Here is a 22,139-nt window from a genome sequence, read left to right as displayed (position 1 = left end):
TACAATCAATTTGATCCTTACCGTTAAGTCACTCACAAAAAATGTCAACATGACAAAGAATTTGATCAGCCGGCACATTAAAGATGGCATGGCAAATAAAATAATATTAAAAAAAAATCTAAATAACAAGAATAAATAATATGAATAACAAAAAAAACTCCAAAATCAAGCCCTCTTTGCCTCTGAATCAAATAACTCAAATCCCACAAATCACCCTCACTTCCTCTAGGACATTGACAAATGACAACTACTCTACTGTAACATTCTTGTATTGATGAGTGATCCAAAATAATGAGTTTTTCTTCATCCCTGTCAGAGTATTCAAGCGCTGTAATGTTTCCTTCAATTTCTTTTTACAGAGATTATAAGCCATGATTTTGGTACCAATGTCAGGCTCGCCAATACATATTCTTCAGTAACGTAAATTGAAGATCTTGGAGTTGTTTTTTGATGAGCAAAATCCCACCACCATCGTATCAAGCAACCCAAAGCCCAGAAATTTCCCAAACCCAGAAGATCTAAAGTTGTTCTTTAACGAGTGATATCGGTAGATTGTTGGTGGTGGGTGTAATTGAGATTTGTGGTATCAGATGGGTTTTCTTGTGGCTTGGGTTCTGGGGTTGATAATACATTATGTTTGTGTCTAATTCTTTCGAACTGTTTCAATAATTTCGAGATTTCTATAGTGTGGGTTGGTTCTGATGCTCTGTTTGTTGGTTGAGAAAACCTGGGAAATCGGTTTTCTTTCAAGCTTGGTGTTTTTTTTTTCTTTTTTTTTAAATAAAGAAAGGAAGGATCGATTGGTGGTGGTGGTGCTTGATTGTGGCTTTGGGAAGGGAACAGTAACTTTAGATGTGTTTGGTAGCCAAGAAACTGAAAGGAGAAAAAAAAAAAAAAAGAGGGATGAGACTTTTTTTTAAAATTATTTTTTCTCCTTTTTTACAATTAGGAATTAATAATTTTTTTAAATTTTTGCTGTAAAAAAATAATTTTCGGTTATGGATTTTTTTTTATGATATTGAGGTGGCTTTTTTAAATATCAATTAAAAAATTTTTTAATATTATTTTATCATCCACTTCAATTTTAATTATGCGTACAAATAGTTTGTCACATATATATTTTTCGTTAGTGAGTTAATAATAATGACTAAATTGACTATAAGTTAAAAATAATAGGAACCAAATTGACTATTATCAAAATGTAAAAATCAAATTAACTATAATCCTAAAATGTAAGGACCAAAATAATATTTCTACCTTATAATTATTTTGTGCATATATTAAAAGTAAAAGGATTGAAAAGTGGGAGTAATTTTGATATTTTATTTCCTTAAATTTTCTCTCCATATTCTTTCTCTAATTTGGAGAGAGAAAAATATTTGTAGGCCCCATCAGATAAACTCCCTTGACCCATTTTTCTTCCCCCTTAATTTCTCCTATACCAAATAAAAAAAACGAAATAACACTCTCTACTATTTTCTATCCCCTCTTTTCCACTCTCCTCTACCAAACACACTTAAATTCATTATTTTATTTGTCCTGCGTGGCTGTTATTTTCAAACTTTCGTATGTGCTTTCATCATCAACTTCTCCTTGTCGCAGCATCATTGTCATCAATCAACTTGATGTTGCTGCCATTATATATAGGTCCACTACCACCATCTTTAGAACCATTCTATCTTGGGGAAAAAAATATCTCATTACCAAATCTCCTTCTCCAGAGAAAAAAAACCAAAATATCATGGAAGAAGTGCAAGACATTGTAATTGTGGGAGCTGGAATTGCTGGTCTTACAGCATCCTTAGGACTTCATAAGTACCATTCCTCTCTCTATTTTTATATCCATGTACATTTTGGTTTAGTCTTTTTTTTTTTTTTTTTTTAAGTTTATTTAACTTATTTATTTATAGTTTCATGTTTGTTAGAACTTCACTTTCTCAAATAGGAGAGATCCTAATGCTTTAAAACTTAAAAGTAAATAAGCAAATCCAAACCAACACTAACAACGAAAATATTGTGTAGGTTGGGTATTCGATGCTTAGTATTGGAATCCTCAGGTAGTTTGAGGATCACAGGATTTGCCATTGGAACATGGACAAATGCTTGGAAGGCCTTAGATGCTGTTGGCATTGGTGACTCCCTTCGACAACAACATAAACAGATTTATTGGTAAGTACTATTTAGTTGACTTCTCCTCTCTTGATGAGTGTCACTTTTTTTATGGTAACTTAGCAATTCATTAAGAAGAAAACAAAAACAGTCTGGGTGCAAATACTATAAAAAGAAGGTAATACTGTAATAATACAATCGGGGGACTATTTAAAACTAGAAACTGTTGGTTGCTTTCCAATTTTGTTAGAGCTTTAGCGTATGTGTTAGCTTAATGATCAGTCTATGACAATAGCTAACCACCTGCACTTATTCCCTCTAGTTGAGTGATACCTATGTCTAATATCATTTCAAGGCTACTCAGAGCGAAAAAAAAAAAGGTTGTTTGAAGGCAAAACTTTTTGCGAAGACTACATAACTCAGAACAAATGAATTAAAATTAATTTCCCATAGTAATTGCAAAACTTGGAAAATAAATAAACTTCTACATGTATTTGGTTAATTTCAACTAGCCAGCTCCCATCACTAATACAAGAACATGCATACCATACCATGTATACTGACCAGCTGCTAATTGTATGCAGGAATTTGAGTACCTCTACAATTTCAGGAGTTCAAATAGCAGCGATGTCATTTGTTGCCAAAGGAAAATAGTAAGTTAAAGTACTTGCAGATAGCAATGATTATAGTGCCCCTATATCATACAAGTTATAATCCTCTCTCTCTCTCTCTCATATCTTGTACATGATCTATACGCATCTTCATTCCTCGCTCTAATAATACATGGATCTCATAGGGCCCACATGTTGGAAGTATAGTTTGAAAAATTGTCCAAATTGATTGAAAAAGTTACAAAGCAATATCAATAATATATAAGTAAAACAAGATATGCTCAAATTAACTTATAAGCAAAATAGACAAGTGCAAAAGCGTATAAAATTAAAGGTTAAGTAAAACTTATCGCCAAGGCACGGAAATAAATCCACTGTCCTTAAGAAGCGATTTTGCCTTTATTGGAATGAATCTATTGGTGCAAATGGCTCAGGCGGTTGCTCTTCAGATACAATGGCAACTCTGTTAATGTGTATTTACAAACAGAATTTCAAACTCATCACAAATGCCCAAGAGAAAATTTTCAGCAAAAACAGAGGAGCAAAAGTATCAAAGTAATATATGTTTTTATTGTTTTCAACTAATCTCATATATGCAGAATTTGATAGTCTTAGAGCTCTTAAAAAAGGAAGTAGCTAAAGATGACTAGAGTGAAAAGAGGAAGGCAAAAACAAAGGAATTTTTCTTTCCCATTGATGCCGCAAGCTGCTGTGTATTTTCTGCAGAAGGTGCGGTTGACTAGTTTTCTAAGGAAATATGAGATTATTGAGGGTTTTGTTTGCAGCCAAAAATTCCCACGCCAGCCAAGGAAAATTCTAAGGCATGGGCATGGGCTTTACAACAAAACATTATGGTCTTAAGCTTGAACATACCCAACACCACATAGTGTGAGAAATATGATATATATGAAATGTATTACAGTATGAGATTGAGATAATTATTGCATTGACAAAGATAGCTAAATTTCCTATACCAAACCTCAGCCCAACCAGTCTCATCCTATTTACACACATCTTATTACTAACCTCCAAAACATTCTCTCTTAATACTCTTACTGCCAAGATTCTTGTCTCTCACCAGTGTCAAGTACTTAATTAGGGATAGCAAAACAAAATGACTTCATCTTGTCTCACCTTAACTTGCCCCACTTTTGTCCCAAACAAGAGACAAAGGTGGGAATGGAGCATTCATGACTTTGACACGTTCTCACCCTGTTTGCTATCCCTATTCACTATCTGGTGCAGTGGTAAAAGTTCTTGGGCTGTCAAGTGCAATCCTTCCCAGAACCTCACTTAAGTGGGATTAACATTGGGTAATAGCCCTTGCAACCCTTTCTCATACTCCTGGTTGTAATGAAACAACTTACTAAACTTAGGTTACCAAAATTTATGTACAGTTGTAACAATTCTAATAATTTTATTTTAATATTATAATTCATAATTAAGATACATAAAGCAAGCCTGGTAATTGCTATTTGTGCAGTGGAGACCACGAATTTCGTTGTGTGAACAGGAAGCTATTGTTGGAAGCCCTTGCAAAGGGGCTCCCAAGTGGCACCATTAGGTTCTCTTCCAAGGTGGTTTCTATAGAGATATCAGGCTTTTATAAGCTTGTGCATCTTGCTGATGGAACCATTCTCAAGACTAAGGTAAATTCACCCAAATGTTAATATCACTACCACCTATAGTTTTTTTTTTTTCCTTGTTTTTGGGTCATTATCTAGGGTAATATTCAAGTTGTGAATGTTGAGAGCATTATTTGATGTAAAAAAAAAATAAAAGACCCATTAGATACTGTAATTATCTCATACATTGGATATATGCATCTTCATACATAAGATAGTCCCAAAAAATACACATGATTTTAAAAGATTTTGTAAATGAATGGACCGTTTATCTTATGGCCCCAATTATTTTGAATTGGGCCCACATATGTTCAATTCATATAATATCATAAATTGTTAAAAGTGGATATTGATTTTTACTTGGATTAGGTAAGGACTATGGAGTAGTTGAAAGATTTAAGGAAAAAATTTCCAATTCATCATGCAGGGACTAATAAAATCACCCACGTATATTTTGAAATATATTATATAATAAGTGACCACGAATTGTTTAAGCAATACTTGTGAATAGTTCTATCAATCTCCATATAATATTAGGTGGAAGGAAATTCTTCCAAATTGATTTGGATCAGATTATTGTCCAAGATTTTATAGCTGTGAATCCCAAATCAAACTCAAAATGAATACTTGCTTAGTTAGTCACACATATTCTCACTCTTTAGTAATTAGTGATGCAGGAATCTGGAATCCTAAGCCAATCTCAAAAATAGTATTCTAACTTTTACAAATAATATCAAGAGAATTGTGAATTAGTAGCATATATATTTCAAATCTTCCCAATAGGAGAATTTAGATTCGAATTTCTCCACAAGCTAAACTCACCAGACCCTTTTTTTTGGGGGGGGGGGGGGGGGGGGGGAGGGGGGTGCTTAACAGAATTAACTCGAAAGCATCTACGCAATTTTTAATATAATTAAATAATGTAGTATTTAAACTATCTATGTGTTTTATTGTATAATTACTTGGGCCTTATTGGAGTATCAACTTTGTAAATGGAAGGTGTTGATTGGGTGTGATGGAGTGAACTCAGTGGTGGCAAAGTGGTTGGGCTTCAAGGCACCAACTTTCACAGGGAGAGCTGCCATCAGGGGTTGTGTAAATTTCAAGTCCAATCATGGGTTTGAGCCTAAGTTCTTTCAGTTCTTCGGGAAAGCATTCCGATTTGGTTTTCTTCCTTATGATGACAATGGCGTCTATTGGTTTTTATTGACATCCAGCGAAGGTGAGCCCCTAGGGCCAATTCAATACTTGCTTGATTCATTGCTATTTGGAGCATGTTAATTGGAACAAAAAATTTAGGATACACAATTTTTTCATAACTTATTTCATTTCATCTCTAAATTAAATGGATTTATTTTATGATTCATAATAAATATTACAAATCTTTTTTTAGAAGAATAAATATTTAAAAGTGTATCTAGTACCATGTCATTTAAATTATTAAATGGCCTAAAGCATTCTATACACAGTTAGATCCAAAACTGTTGAAATATTAAACGTGAAATGAAATTTCTCCATTTTAAGTAAAATGGGGAGAAAATCCTATTCCTTTCATAACTATAATGTAAATTGAAATGATTTGTGCATAATACATGTAGTTTAAGTGATGAATCAATATCAAAAATGATATTTTTGAATCACAACTTCTCATCTAAGCAAATTATGAAAATAATTGTGTTTAGTAATTTGTGCATACAGCCAATTTTGGTTCTTTGTTTACCTTATTTTTTGCATGGATGCATAGTGTAAGACCCATTTCAAGATTATTGGTTACATGAATCAGATTTCTATATTAATAATTTCCCAATATAATCTTAGTTTACATTGTTTATTTAATAAAGTCTAGGAACACAATTATTAAAATAAATAAATAAATCTAGCAACACAATTTTGTTCCTAAATTTTTTAACAATTGTTGATGTAATCTTTTGTAATTGGTGCATAGTTAAAGTATTCTCAATGATGGATCTAAGTAAAAATGATATTGCTTCAATCAAAACAAATTATTTAAGCAATTGTAAAAAATATCATATCCTTAACAATTTGTTCTTATTCATATTTTGCAGATAAAGAGAGAGAAGACAACCCAATTAAAATGAAGCAATTTGTGTTAAGCAAGTTAGGAAATGAATATGTACCTGATGAAATAAAGGCCGTTGTTGAAAATACTGAATTGGATTCCATTATATCATCCCCATTAAGGTACAGACATCCCTGGGAGCTTCTTTGGGGAAACATCAACAAAGACAATGTATGTGTAGCCGGTGATGCACTCCACCCCATGACCCCAGACATTGGCCAAGGTGGTTGTGCTGCCTTAGAAGATGGTGTTGTTTTGGCCAGGTGCCTTGCTGGGGCTTTGCTTAAAGAACAAAGTGAGGAAACAAGAGGAGAAGGTGATAGAGAAAAAGAGGAATATAAGAGGATTGAGATGGGGTTGAAGAAGTATGCCAAAGAGAGGAGATGGAGAAGCATTGAGCTCATAAATACATCTTATTTTGTTGGTTTTTTACAGCAGGGTAATGGACAAGTGACATCCTTCTTAAGAGACAATATATTGCCTACATTCCTAGCTGGGTTACCGTTGAAGAGAGCTGATTTTGATTGTGGGAAGCTCAGCATTTCTTGAATGCAGTCATGCATATACATATGTTTTGCATTGTTATTGCTATTTTTTTTTTTTTTTTCATTTTAACAATTGACATAAGTATAAAGTGAGAGGATGTGCTAATTGAGATATCTGTCATCATTCTTCAAAACAATTTTTGTGGTTTTTCTTGTCTAGTGGCATTGTCTACCATGAAATAAAACTTTAAATCTTAATTTAAATTGATTCATTTTATGATTCAAAATAAATATTACAAATATTTAGTATCACATTATTTAAATTATTAAATGACCTATAGCATTCTTTACATAGTTAGATCCAAAACTAAAATATTAAACGAAATATGAAATTTCTCCATTTTAAGTTAAATGAGGAGAATTTTCTATTCCTTTCATAACTGTCAATATGAATTGAAATGATTTGTGTATAATACAAGTAGTTTAAGTGGTGAATCAATATAAAAAATAAAAAATAGAAAATAATGTTGTTTTCAAATCACAGCTTCTCACCTAAACAAATTATTAAAATATTTGTGTCTAGTAATTTGTGCATATGGCCAATTTTGGTTTTTTTGTCTTCCTTATGTTTTTGTGCATGGATGCATAGTGGACTAATTTATACTCAATTTAATTCAATTTTGGCTATTATTATTTTTTTTCAAAATAATAATAATTGTAATGCATAAGTTTTGTTGGTATATAGAATTGTAATGCATTTTGTTAATTTACTAGAATAAGCATGTGGCCATGTCAAAATTGTTGTTCATTTTCTTTTCTTTGGGGAGAGAGAGAGAGAGAGAGAGAGAGAGAACATAGCCCAACTAAGATGAAGTATTCTGTGTTAAGCAAGCTTGGAAAAGTGCCTGATCGAATAAGGGCTGTTATAGAAAACACAAAACTGGATAGTTTATACCATACCCAATAAGGTATAGATATCCTTGGGAACTTCTTTGGAGAAACATAACGAAAGGCAACATTTGTGTAACTGGTGATGCACTCCACCCCATGACCCTAGACATTGTCCAAGCTGGTTGTGCTACTCAAGAAGATAGTGTAAGGTGTCTTGCTAAAGCATTATCTAATGAAACAAGTAGGGAATCAAAAGACAAAGATGAAAGAGAATTGGATGAATATAAGAGGATTGAAATGGGGTTGAAGAAGTATTCCAAAGAGAGGAAGTGGAGAAGCATTGAACTCATTAGTAGAGCTTACATTATTGGTTTTATCCAGCAAAGTAATGGCAAAATAATGACCTTTTTAATGGATAAAATTTTGGCTACATTCCTGTCTGACTTACGGTTGAAGAAGGCTGATTTTGATTGTGTGAAGCTTAGGATTTCTTGAATTCAATCATATATACAAATGCTTTGTAGTACTGTTGCTTTTAAGATGCATATGTAGCCAGATGTTTTTTCTTTGGAGAAATTAATAAGTTATATATATATATATATATTTTTTTTAAATCAAAATGATAAACAAACTCTTCTGTTGTAGTAAAAGGTGTGATGGCTTGTTGCCAATATGTTATAAGGCTCTGTAATGGAAGTTTCAAAGATGTGCATTTTAAAATGGATCTGTTTCATGTTTCCAATTAAATATTATAAATTAAAACATGTATCTAATGAGTAGTATCATGTCATTTAAATTTTAATATAAGGTGACAATATGTATACTATTCAATATAAAAAATAAAGTCTGAATTGTGAAATAGACTCTCTATTTCTAGTGAACTAATCCTAGAATCTAGTCTATATTAGAGGTTTTAGTCAAAAGAGTGAAATGACTATTTTTAAACACACAATAAGAACATAGAGGATTTTATGGCATTTATTCGTTGATTGCAATTTCCATTAGTATGATCTGAGCAACAGAGTAGGCAACTCTGGGGTATCAATTGTTCATTTCCAACATATTTCTAGTTTTTTTTTTTTTTTTTTAAGGGGACATAAAGGAAGTAATTTATACACCTCTTGTTACATGATTTGCGGCTACATTAAAAGGAACAAAGATTTATTAACATGATAATCATTGTTAGTTAGTGGGGTCGAGACAAATTAACACTTTAAGAAATCAATATACACCACTACATAGCTACATGATTTACATCCGAGGTAGATTAATAATAATACATACATACTTAGTTCATTCTTAGTTAGCGCGGACAAGACCAATGGATCCTTAAAGGAATCAATCTTATTATACCAAAGACTCAAAGACTTCTCTGTGTTTCTTGACTAAGTGACCTCTATTGAACCCTCCATGTCGGTAGTTAGGGTTGAAAGTATGGTGATGAATTTGAATTTTGAGCAAGTCTAATATGTGGGCTAAGTCGAGATAATATAGATTACTAAATAAACAAAATGATTTGTCTATTTCTATTATTTTATCAATAATGTTACGAACACAATAAATTTCACAATATATAAAATGGCCGATTGTGATTAGTGTAACATTATTTTTATATATAGACTTTAATTATGTAATGCATGATACATGCATGAAACTTTCATATTGCCTGTCATCATCAGTTTGTCCTTTGTCATAGAATAATAAACTTGTTTAGATCCATCCTACCTCTTTGTTATTTATAGGTCCACTACTAGTATCTTTAGATCCATCCTACCTCTTTGTATTCTTGTACTATTTTCCCATCTTGGGGGGAAAAACTCATTACCAAATTCCCTTTCTTTAAGAAAAAGAGCCAAAATATCATGGAAAAAGTTGAAGATATTGTGATTGTGGGAGGTGGAATTGCTGGCCTTACAACATCCTTAGGAACATGGATCATAATAAGTATATGTTGTAAACTTGCACTTATTCTAAGCATAATGTGACCTCGTTTTTAAACTTTATGAGTACGAGCCCTCATGATATATCGTGGCTGCTTGTACTTGATTACAAGTGTATATTGAAATAAAAGTTTCTACATTTTATCCAAAAAAATAATAATAAAAACTTTGTCTTTTCTCTCCAATTATAATTTGTTTTGTTTTCTTATTTTTAGGTGATTTTTCTTTAATTTAATTTTTTATTGATATATTAATTTTTCTATGATGAAGATAAGGCTTTAAAAAAATAGGAAAAGAGAATGTATTTTTTTGTTGGTATATTAATTTCTCTATGGACAAAGTTTAGCTACAAAACTGGTTGTAGCCTAAGATTACAACTTTACTCAATAAAATAAATATTGCTACATATTTTGAAAATCTAACCGTTGAATTGCATGCTTTTTACGCTCTTAATACACTTGTCAAATTTTGTGTTAATCAGATATTATTTACTATATTATGTAATAACTTATATTTTATGCATAATTTTAAACTATAAAAACTTGTAATTTAAACAATTTATTGATGACATAGCTATTGATATTTAATTTTCTAGAAATTTTGCAAATATGGAGGATATAAGAAGAAGATTCAATCCAATGGTGGATTTATCAAAATTTACCTCCAATAAAAAGATATTAAGTAAAGTTGTATCCTAATGCTATAACCAATTTTGTAACTAAACTTTGTCATTTTTCAATGATGAAGATAAGGTTTAAACAAAATAGGAAAAAAAGATCATTATCATTACTATTATCCTTCAAAACTAATATAAAAAACTAATAGAGCCTTAAAAAATTTATATAATAGTTTATTCTCCTTAATAAAATTTGTGCATAAGTAATCTTGTGTCTATCTAACTATAAAGATCTTCTTGTTCACTGGCGAAATCTTGACTTTTAAAAAATTTATATCAAATTACAACTTATTCATACAAAAAATCCATTATTGGTAAACAAAAAATAATGAATCTAAGATTATATTGTTGGTTTTCTTACATTTAAATATCTCTTAATATACACTTCAATTGCTTTTTGTATCAAGTATTATGTTTTTGTGTGTGCATGTGCATATATGCTTATAAAAATTTTGCCTTCTTTGGAGTCAAATCCTAACTCTGCCACTGATTAATTCTACCTAAAATATAAGATGGAAGATGAGGTCAGAAGTTCATGGCCTACCGGATGCACTATAATATACCAATAAAATAAATTTCTTTTGAATGGAGTAAAAAGTAGATAACAAATATCCAGATGTTTTTCATTCCAATTGCTAAGGCCTTACTGAAGTAAAACTTGTTGTTAGTCAAAGGTACTAGTTGGGTGTAATGGAGTGAACTTAGTGATCGCAAGGTGTCTGGGCTTCAAGAAACCAGCTTTCACAGGGAGATTTTCCATAAAAGTCTATGTGGATTTCAAGCATAGTCATGGGATTGAGCCCAAGTCCATATAGTTCTTTGGGAATGGTGTTCGATGATAGGCCAAAAAACGTATTGACCCCTTGTTATTAATTAATTGATTAATTAGTCAAGTTTATTAATTAATCAAATTAACAAGCAAAGCGTGTGGTAGCACAAACAAATCACTAATTAAACTAAATGCAGTGAAAAATAAATTGACACGGTGATTTGTTTACGAATGGGGAAAACCTATACGACAAAAACCCCACCAGGTGATTTTAAGGTCACCACTCTCGAGAATCCACTATTATCAAAACAAGCGATTACAAGTAAAGGAATCCCAGTACCTTATATCAACCTACAGTTGAACCCTTACCCCAATACCCAATTAGACTTGTTCTGTAGTGACAATCTCTCCTTGTAATGCACGGCTCCCAATACGTGACTAACCAATTGCGCAGATTCCAGTACGCAATTTGATCACCAACTTGAGAAGGATGTTGGCTGTAAAGTTCTTCAGTTTATCCAGATGATAAAGATCATGAAGTTCTTCAGTTCGGGCCGAAACAGCTCTCTTTAAGCCTAGATAGATGCCAGCTGTCGAGCTTTAATGAACAACACTTTCTGACTTGATTCTTGGACAGACTTGCATGACTTTAAAACTTGAACTTGAAACCTTGTTTCTTGAAACATTTAACACATCCTAGATCTACTCAATTACAAGTAAAGTGCATTTTGTCAAAGGATTAGCCAATTACATAAAATAGTGACATATGTTCCTAACAAATGAAACACATATGTCCTAACACAATTTTCATACAATAATGTGTCCACTATGATCATAGTCTATTGTTGTAGTAATCGAATTATCAATATATATATATATATATATATATATATATTTATCATGTAAACAAATTGTGAAATGTTTTTTATTTCTAAGGTATAGCATTATCACAATTTTTGTTCTTATTATATCTTGCAAAGAAAGGCATGGAAGATTACCCAGCTAAACTGAAGAAATTTGCAATAAGCAAGTTAGCAAATGTACCTGATGAAATAAAGGCCATTGTTGAAAACATTGAACTGGATTATATTATGTTATCCCTATTAAGGTATGGACATCCTTAGGCCCTTGTTTGGAGAAACGCCAGCAAAGGCAATGTTTGTGTGCTTGGTGATGCATTCCACCCCATGACCCAAAACATTGGCCAAGGTGCTTGTTCTGCCTTAGAAGATGGAATTGTTTTGGCAAGGTGCCTTGCTAGGGCTTTACTCACGAAAGAACAAACTGGGGAATCAAAAGAGAAAGTTGATAGTGAAAGCAAGCAATATAAGAAAATTGAGATGGGGTTGAAAAACTATGCCAAAGAGAGGAGATGGAGAAGCATTGTGCTCATAACTACAACTTATGTGGTTGGTTTTTTCTAGTAGGGTGATGGAAAATTAACCAACTTCTTAAGGGATAAATTATTGGCTGCATTCCTGTTTGAGTTACTTTTGAAGAGGGCTGATTTTTGGAAAGTTGTGAGAAGCACATGTTGGAAGTTGAAAGAACTGATGTTAGATTGGTTTTCGCGAGTCACTTCGCGACTCAACGAAGTCATAAGTGACCCGTGAAACTCTCTACCTAAAACTTTTTAAAGAGTGCTTTTCTCATTTCTTTACCAACACTCTATAAACCCACATTACCCAAGAAATTGTAAGGAGACTTTTAGAGAGAAAACCCTAGCAAAACACTTAAGAGTTAGAGATTGTAAACCCACAATCATCTACACAATTTCTCTTAGTTTCCCTCTTCTCCTACCACTCCAATTACATATCCTTGAGAAGTTCTCAACCCAAACACTTACTTCACCCAATCTGAGTGTTGAGAGAAGTTTTGGTGCATGTGGGAAGTATTGGAAGAAGCCATTGATTGGCAGATGCAATTTGGAGCTAATTGCAGGATCCGGATAACTAGTGAAGACATGGCTCGATGGAGTCCGTTGGTAGTTGGAACTTGTAGGGTTCAAGTACATTAGGTAGATTAAGCTTGGAGGGCCTTTTTGATATACTTGTTCTCCAAATTTATTCACTAGTGGATCGATTCAGCTTGGAAGGCCGCAAAGAGGTTTTTCGCCGAGTACTTCAGTTTCCTCTTCGATAACACGTTTCAATGTTATCTTATGTCTGCATCTCTCTTCCTTTACTCTTTAAGCTTTACAAGCAATAGTATTTTCACACTATTTGAGCTTTAAATTTTGATTGTGGGAAGCTTAGCATTTCTTGAATGCAGTCATATGCATATGCTTTGTATTATTGTTGGTATTTTTTCATTTTAACAATTGTCATTTAGTATAAACTGAGAAAGCTTCACATTGTTCATGCTTGTTTGGTAGTCATTTAAAAAAAAAAAAAAAAAAAAAAAGGTTTTCTGTATTTAAGTATTAAAGTTGTTATGGGATTATGTGTGATAATTGAATCATGAACGGAAGCATAAAAGAGAGAACACACAAAAATGTTTATGTTGTTCGACCTAACGGCTTACATCCACAATGAGAAAACCATTGACGACTACATATTATATTAAGCATTTGTATTACAATGAACTCAATATAGAATTTATATACTAGAAAATATTTAACTAACTTTAGGCTAGCTATAAACGAAACTAAAGTTAACATGTGTGTTCTACAAGTACGTGAGCTTACAATTGGTTTGGGCTATTTAGGCCATAATATGTCTAACACCCTCCCTCAAACATAAGGTGAAAACCTAAAATTTTGGGAGAATTGGTAAGTTCTAATGGTATTAGAGCAAGATGTCCCGAGTTCAATCTCCTCTGTCCACCTTAGCTCCCGTTTAAATTTCTACATATTAGGCCCCTATTCAAAGGCAGTTTAGGCGGCCCACACGTGAAGGGGAAGTGTTAGATTAAATGATTAAATTTATAATTTCCTAATAGTTTAAGTTTTTGGAAGAATCAGTAATTTAACATTAAGAAAAAAAATGGTGAATCCTACTCTTTGGTTTATTTTTTGGTACTTGTTTTTACAAAATAGTTTTTAGAAAACTGTTCTAAAAAATTATTGAGCAAAACAGTTTGTTCTAAAAAATTATCGAGCAAAACAATTTTATTATAATGATCTCTCTCTCTCTCTCTCTCTCTCTCTCTCTCTCTCTCTCTCTCTCTCTCTCTCTCTCTCTCTCTCTCTCTCTCTCTCTCTCTCTCTCTCTCTCTCTCTCTCTCTCTCTCTCTCTCTCTCTCTCTCTGCTTCCTTATTGTGGCTTAAGAGTTAAGATAGAGCATAGTTGGAAGTCTAATTGGTGGGCCTGTTTGTGATAAGCTCATGAGTGTGAAGTTTAATTTAAGTATAAATATATTATGTAAACTTGATATTGCATTGTCTATGTTTGTAAACATTTTATAAGACATCAAATTATTATTTATAATTTTCTAATAAATAGTCCATTTCTTAGTAATTAACTCAAATAATAAGGGTATGTTTGATACAATGTAAATTACATTAGGAATAGTAATCTTTATTACTAGGAATAAAAGACATTGTAATGGAATAACTATTACAATTCATAAGTTTGGTTGTTACATATAGAAAGCTTGTAAAAGATGATGTATAAAGAAAGTTTATATTTTTGGAAATATATTAATTTTAAAACCTATTATATACACTAAGGAATAGCTATTACATCCATTTTAAAGAGGAATAGCTATTCTTCAACTTAAAGAATAGTTATTCCAATGTAATAACTAATCTATGTAGTAAAGATGTAACCAAATGATCGAATTGATATTATATATGAATAACTATTCTATTACAGGAGTTATTACAGCGTACCAAACGTACCCTAAGTTCATAAACAAAAAAATTATATTAATTAACTCAAATAATATTATTTCAACAATAATTTAGTTATTAACTATTAGTATGGATTTGAGAAGGGCCAACAAATTTTAATTGTGGTACTAACTATACATGAAAAAAGAAAATATTGATCAAGTAGCTCATAAACAAGCTCGAACTTGTTAAAAAAAAAAAAATTAAATGAGCTAGTGTTCAAAATAAAAATAAATGAACAATTTTAAATTTTAATACTTGACTCGGCTAAACTTATTCACAACCTTACTTTGTTTGGTTTAGAGAATGAAAAATATTAAGAGAATAAAAAAGTATTTTTGTATTTTCTATTGTTGTATATCTAGTAGAGAAGATAGAAAAGTAAAAAGATAAAGAGTTAATTATTATTATTATTATTATTATTATTATTATTATTATTATTATTATTATTATTATGCCCTTATATTAAAAGTAAAAGGATGGAAAGGTGGAAGTAATTTTAATATTCATTTCCTTAAGTTTTCTTTCCGTATTCTTTCTCTAATTTGGAGAAAGAAAAATAATTTTGTAGGCCCAAAGAGATAAACTCTATTGACCCATGAAAAAGTGAAAGTAATTTGGTATTTTATTTCCTTAAGTTTTCTTTCCATTTTCTTTCTCTAATTTGGAGAGAGAAAAAGATTTTTGTAGGCCCGAAGAAATAAACTCCCTTGGCCCATTTTTCCTCCCCCTTAATTTCTCCCTTACCAAATAAAAGAATTTCCATCCCCTATTTTCCACCCTCCTCTACCAAATACACTTAAATTCCATTATTTTATTTATCCTGCATGGCTGCAATTTTCAAACTCTCAGTTGCCTTCCAAATCCAAACAAGCAAGTTAACTTTCGTATGTGCTTCATTCTCACAAACAAACAAACAAACTTTCGTATGTGCTGACGTCATCAACTTCTACTTTTTGCAGCATCATTGTCATCAATCAAACTTGATGTTGCTGCCACTATATATAGGTCCACTACTGCTCTCTTTAGATCCATTCTACCTTGGGGAAAAATATATATATATATATATATATATAAAATTACTAAATCTCCTTCCCCTAAGAAAAAAAAAGCCAAAATATCATGGAAGAAGTGCAAGACATTGTGATTGTAGGAGCTGGAATTGCTGGTCTTACAACATCCTTAGGACTTCATAAGTACCCTTCCTCTCTCTATTTTTATATCCATGTACATGTTTGTTTTTTTATAAGTTTATTTAACTTATTTATTTATAGTTTCATGTTTGTTAGAACTTCACTTTCTCAAAATGGAGAGATCCTATTTCTTTAAGTAAATAAACAAATCCAAACCTTGACATATCTTAATACTTCCAAGTAAATAAGCAAATCCAAACCAACACTAACAACGAAAATATTGCGTAGGTTGGGTATTCAAAGCTTAGTATTGGAATCCTCAAGTAGTTTGAGGATCACAGGATTTGCCATCGGAATATGGACAAATGGTTGGAAGGCCCTAGATGCTGTTGGCATTGGTGACTCCCTTCGACAGCAGCATAAACAGATTTATGGGTAAGTACTAATTAGTAGACTTCTTCTCTCTTAATTAGTGGAACTTTTTTTTGGTAACTTAGCAATTCATTAAGAAGAAGCAAAAACTATCTGGGTGCAAGGAAAATTCTTAAATACTCCGGAAGTATAATAAATGTATACTCCCCCCTTTCACATAAATTATGGGTCTCACGATAAATTTAATTAGTGGAACCCACAATTATGTGAGAGGTGATACTCTAGGAGTATCTAATAATTACTCCTGGGTGCAAATACTAAATAAATAAATAAATAATTGTAATTTATACTATATATAAGAGGATTCCTCTCATTCAACATAACTTTTATGTGGTTCAAAAATGCCTTTATTAATAATGAGTAAACTTCATTTAAAAATAGGGTCATAAATGTCGAATAACAAATTTCATTTTGAATTCAAAAAGAAAACCTCTAAGCACACGGGTGAAGTTTTTTTTCTTTCACGTACAAAAAAGAAATTACAGTTACTGCTTATTTTTAAAGTTTATCATTTTTATTTGTTTGAAAAAATATATATATATATATATATATTTCTAAATTATAATAGATATAAATTATTAACTTTTACAAATAAAAAATAAAAAATAAAATAGCCTTTAAGCATGTGCATGAGCACATGCTCACAGGTTAGTAGTGTAATAATACAATCGGGGGACTATCTAAAACTAGAAACTGTTGGGTGCTTTCTAGTTTTGTTAGAGCTTCGGCATGTGAGTTAGCTTAATGATCAGTCTATGACAAAAGCTAACCACCTACACTTATTCACTCTAGTTGAGTGATACCTATGTCTAATATCATTTCAAGGCTACTCAGAGGAAAAAAAAAAAAAAAAAAAAATTCGTTTGAAGGAAAAACCTTTTGCGAAGACTAACATAACTCAGAAAAAATTAATTAAAATGAATTTCCCGTAGTAATTGCAAAACTTGGAAAATACATAGACTTCTACATGTATTTGGTTAATTTTAACTAGCTAGCTCCCATCTCAAATACAAGAACATGCATGCCATGTATACCGACCAGCTGCTAATTGTACGCAGGAATTTGGCTACCTCTACAATTTCAGGAGTTCAAACAGCAGCGATGTCATTTGATGCCAAAGGAAAACAGTAAGTTAAAGTACTTGCAGATAGCATTGATTATAGTTATAACTCTCTCTCTCTCTCTGGGCACATTGACAGGAGAAAATATCTTGTTCATGATCTATATGCATCTTCATTCCTCACTCTAATAATACATGGATCCCATAAGACCCACATAGTGTGAGAAATATGAAGTATATATGAAATGTATTACGGTATGAGATTGAGGTAATTATTGCATTGACAAAGATAATTATTGCATTAATCTCATCCTATTTACACGCATCTTATTACTAACCTCAAAAACATTCTCTCTTAATACTCTTACTGTCATGATTCTTGTCTCTTACCAGTGTCAAGTACTTAATTAGGGATAGCAAAACAAAATTTATAAATATTAATTTAATTAATACATAAATATAAAAAATACCATATTTTAATTGTCGCCTTAGGTCTAAAATATGGGCCAGCCCTGTCCAAAGCTAGACTTCCGAGAGAGATATTAAAAGATACTAAAACTACGAAGAAAATTGATATACAATTGATATATATATATATATATATATATATATATATAACTCGGCCTGCGTTCTAATACTATTAATATTTGTGCTCAAGATACGAATTTTTTATTTTTTAATCCAATGTACTAAAGATTGTTCATCTCTATGCTAATATATTTCTATCCCTGCTCAGAGTCCACCTCTTCTCCATTTGGATTTTCAGTCATGAGACACTTCGTGGAAGATGGATTTCCACTTTTCTTTTCTTTTCTTTCTTTTTTTAATTCTAGATATTTCCAAGCAACGACCAAAAAAAAAAAAAAAAAAAAAACCATTTGAATTCTATTTTTTTAGGTAAATAATAGAAGAGAGAGAAAATGTATTCATCAATAGGGGATCAGATTGCTACTTCAAGATTACCTATATATCGGATTGTTACTTCAAGATTACCTATTGGAGTTTATACATTTATTTTCTTGTCTCTTCAACATGCTAATCGATCTGCTCACATATTAGATGAACTAAAGGTGGTATTTGGATACTTGAATTTAAATTTGGATTTGAATTTTAAAGTAATAAATTTTAAATGCCTTGATTTTAAATCTATAAAATTTTAAATTCCTTGTTTGGATGCGTTTTATAGATGGTTTGAAATTATGAAATTTAAAATCTATTCAAGTATGTCTCAAGGATTTCTAAATTCCATGAATTTAGAAGTTATTTCAATCTAAGGAATTGAATGTTTAAAATCTTTTGTAGATTTGTCAAATCTAAATCCTTGACATTTTTAAACATCCAATTAAGGCAGTTAGATTTTAATCACCCAAACCCAAATTCATATTGTAGACATCCCATTTCATTCCGACCTATATTTGACCCCCCCAGTCCCAATAACGATAAATCAAATGTATACCAAAATGATAAGCATCGTGTGTGGAGTCCGACGAGGATGGAAACCCTAAAAGTGGCTCAATATAGTCTAAGTCCAAGCCCAACTATGAAGTAAGAAAAGGGCCCAAAGCCTAGAAGGATTCATCTTGTCTCACCTTAATTTGCCCCACTCTCGTTTTCACCCCCATTTGCTATCCCTAGTCACTATCCAGTGCAGTAGTAGTAAAAGTTTTTGGGCTGTCAAGTGCAATCCTTCCTAGAACCTCGATCACTTAAGTGGGATTAACATTAGGTAATTGCCCTTGCAACTCTTTCTCAAACTCCTGAATGAAATGAAACAACTTACAAAACTTAGGTAACCAAAATTTATGTACAATTGTAACAATTCTAATAATTTTATTTCAATGTTATAATTCATAATTAAGATACTTTAAGCAAGCCTTGTAATTGCTATTTGTGCAGTGGAGACCACGAAATTCGTTGTGTGAATAGGATGTTGTTGTTGGATGCCCTTGCAAAGGAGCTCCCAAGTGGCACCATTAGATTCTCTTCCAAGGTGGTTTCTATAGAGATATCAGGCTTTTATAAGCTTGTGCATCTTGCAGATGGATCCATTCTCAAGACTAAGGTAAATTCACCCAAGTGTTAGTATTACTATCACCTATAGTTTTTTTTTTTTTTTTTTTTTTTTTTTTTTTTTTTTTTTTTTTCTTGCTTTTAGGTCATTTTCTAGGGTAATATTCAAGTTGTGAATGTTGAGAGCATTTATTTGATGGAAAAAAATAAAAGACCCAATAAATACCGTAATTATCTGATATATTGAATATATGCATCTTCACTTTAATATAGGCCTTGAAAATACGCATGATTTTTAAAGATTTTGTAGATGAGTGGACTGTTTATCTTCTAGCCCGCAATTATCTTATATTAGGCCCACATATGTTCAATTCATATATTATCATAAATTGTCAAAAGTGGATATTGATTTCTTCTTGGATTAGGTAAGGACTATGGATTAGTTAAAAGATTCAAGGAAACAATTTCCAATTCATTATGCAGGACTAATAAAATTGCCCACGTGTATCTTTAAGTACATTATATAATAAGTGATCATGAATTGTTTAAGTAATAATTTTGAATAGTTTTATCAATCTCCATATAATAGGTGGAAGAAAATTCTTCCAAATTGATTTGGAGAAAAATTGTCCTAGATTTTATAGATGTGAACCCCAAATCAAACTCAAAATGAATACTTGCTTAGTTAGTTCATATATATCTCACTCTTTAGTAATTAATGATGTGGGAATCTAGAATCCTAAGCCAATCTCAAAAACAGTATTCTAACTTTTACAAATAATATCAAGAGATTTGTGAATTAGTAGCATATTTCAAATCTTCCCTATAGGAGAATTTAGATTCAAATCTGCAATAAACTCACAATTCTCCTCTTTTCCACAAGCTAAACTCACTAGACCCTTTTTTTTTTTGGAGGGGGGCTTAACAAAATTAAACTCAAAAGCATCTATGAAAATTTTAATATAATTAATTAATGTAGTACTTAAACTATTTGTGTTTTATTGTATAATTACTTGGGCCTTATTGGAGTATCAACTTTGTAAATGAAAGGTTTTGATTGGGTGTGATGGAGTGAACTCAGTGGTGGCAAAGTGGCTAGGCTTCAAGGTACCGACTTTCACAGAGAGAGTTGCCATCAGGGGTTGTGTAAATTTCAAATCCAGTCATGGGTTTGAACCTAAGACCTTTATGTTCTTTGGGAAAGGATTCCGATCAGGTTTTCTTCCTTCTGATGACACTAGCGTCTACTGGTTTTTGACAACAAGCAAAGGTGAACCCCGGACCAATTCAATACTTGCTTGATTCTTTACTTTTTGGAGCATGTTAATTGGAACAAGAAATCTAGGATACACAATTTTTTCATAACTTATTTCATTTCATCTCTAATTTAAATGGATTCATTTTATGATTCATAATAAATATTACAAATCTTTTTTTAGAATAATAAATATTTAAAAGTGTATCTAGTACCACGTCATTTAAATTATTAATTGACCTAGCATTTTATACATAGTTAGATCCAAAACTAAAATACTAAATGTGATATGAAACTTCTCCATTTTAAGGAAAATGGGGAGAAAATTCTATTCCTTTTGTGGGTGCAACGGGGGAGTACGCCTCGGCCGAGTGGACCGGTGCGGTGAAAAACAAGGAGTCACCACCTAGTTTTATTGTCTAGGAACCATGAATATAGCGTCCTTACATGGAAGAACTGATCTTACTACCAAAGTATGAGTTCGGAGTTTAGGTACGATTTTGGGAAAGTGTTAGGCACCCAAAACTGCCAGACCCGTAGATCAGCTTCCACTTATTATGTTCTACGTCTTAATCCTATTAAAGGCACATTCAACATTTGCACCTTAACACACACACACACTAGCATACATCTAAGCATACAACATGGAATTTCATCCCAAACCCTAGCATACATCTATCATGGCAAACAACTCATTCAAAACAAAGCAGCAAGTGTACATGGCAGAAACACGAACATGGCAAAATTCAAATAAATATGTGATTACCTTAAGAACGAATCATCCAAACAAACACATTCATATTCATCATCCAACACATACCCAATGCATGTTCATGTGAATGCATGACTTATCTCACTTACCTTACTGCATCTTAGCACCTATGCATCAATGGATGGACATATGAATGCATGTTCAAGGTATTAAAGTAAGAAAAGAAAAGAAACCCTAATCTAGCATGTTAAAGCAAACAAGCATACAAACAAAGAAACATAGGCTCAAAATGATAAAATAGGGGCAAAACAGAAGCATATCATGTGGAAGGAACAAAGAAACAAAAACAGAAAAGATTGAATTACAATTTTTGAGCAAGATTATGCGTACACATCCATAGGCCTACATACGCAGGCCAATTGTATTCGTACGCATGCAGAAGCATACGCATGCAGATATACCCTAAACCCTAACCCAACAACACAAAAACATAGAAAACAAAGCAAAACTTAAATCTAA

General features: G+C 31.9%; 1 protein-coding gene across 10 annotated transcripts in view; it reads left to right on the top strand.

The window, feature by feature from the left end:
* LOC126707647 (monooxygenase 2-like) overlaps positions 1 to 22,139 on the top strand; it is a 121,913-nt gene that overhangs the window by 9,495 nt on the left and 90,279 nt on the right. For 2 of the 10 annotated variants that reach the window (XM_050407410.1, XM_050407408.1), the window contains exons 1-5: positions 16,072 to 16,214; positions 16,440 to 16,586; positions 17,642 to 17,710; positions 19,540 to 19,705; positions 20,704 to 20,923. The exons of 2 other annotated variants lie outside the window; for them this stretch is intronic. In XM_050407410.1, coding sequence (XP_050263367.1) covers positions 16,141 to 16,214; positions 16,440 to 16,586; positions 17,642 to 17,710; positions 19,540 to 19,705; positions 20,704 to 20,923 — 676 coding nt within the window. In that variant the 5' untranslated portion in view covers positions 16,072 to 16,140. Of the gene's footprint in view, positions 1 to 1,657; positions 1,816 to 2,022; positions 2,170 to 2,693; positions 2,763 to 4,203; positions 4,370 to 5,344; positions 5,568 to 6,411; positions 6,689 to 12,395; positions 12,636 to 16,071; positions 16,215 to 16,439; positions 16,587 to 17,641; positions 17,711 to 19,539; positions 19,706 to 20,703; positions 20,924 to 22,139 lie in introns of those variants that run through there. 6 more of the 10 variants (XM_050407413.1, XM_050407404.1, XM_050407405.1 and 3 more) reach the window with 6 other exon arrangements.

Source organism: Quercus robur, chromosome 11 (assembly GCF_932294415.1).
Source record: "Quercus robur chromosome 11, dhQueRobu3.1, whole genome shotgun sequence".
NCBI lineage: Eukaryota > Viridiplantae > Streptophyta > Magnoliopsida > Fagales > Fagaceae > Quercus > Quercus robur.
The sequence above is the reverse complement of the archived record's forward strand: the minus strand, read 5'-3'. Positions and strand labels throughout refer to the sequence as shown.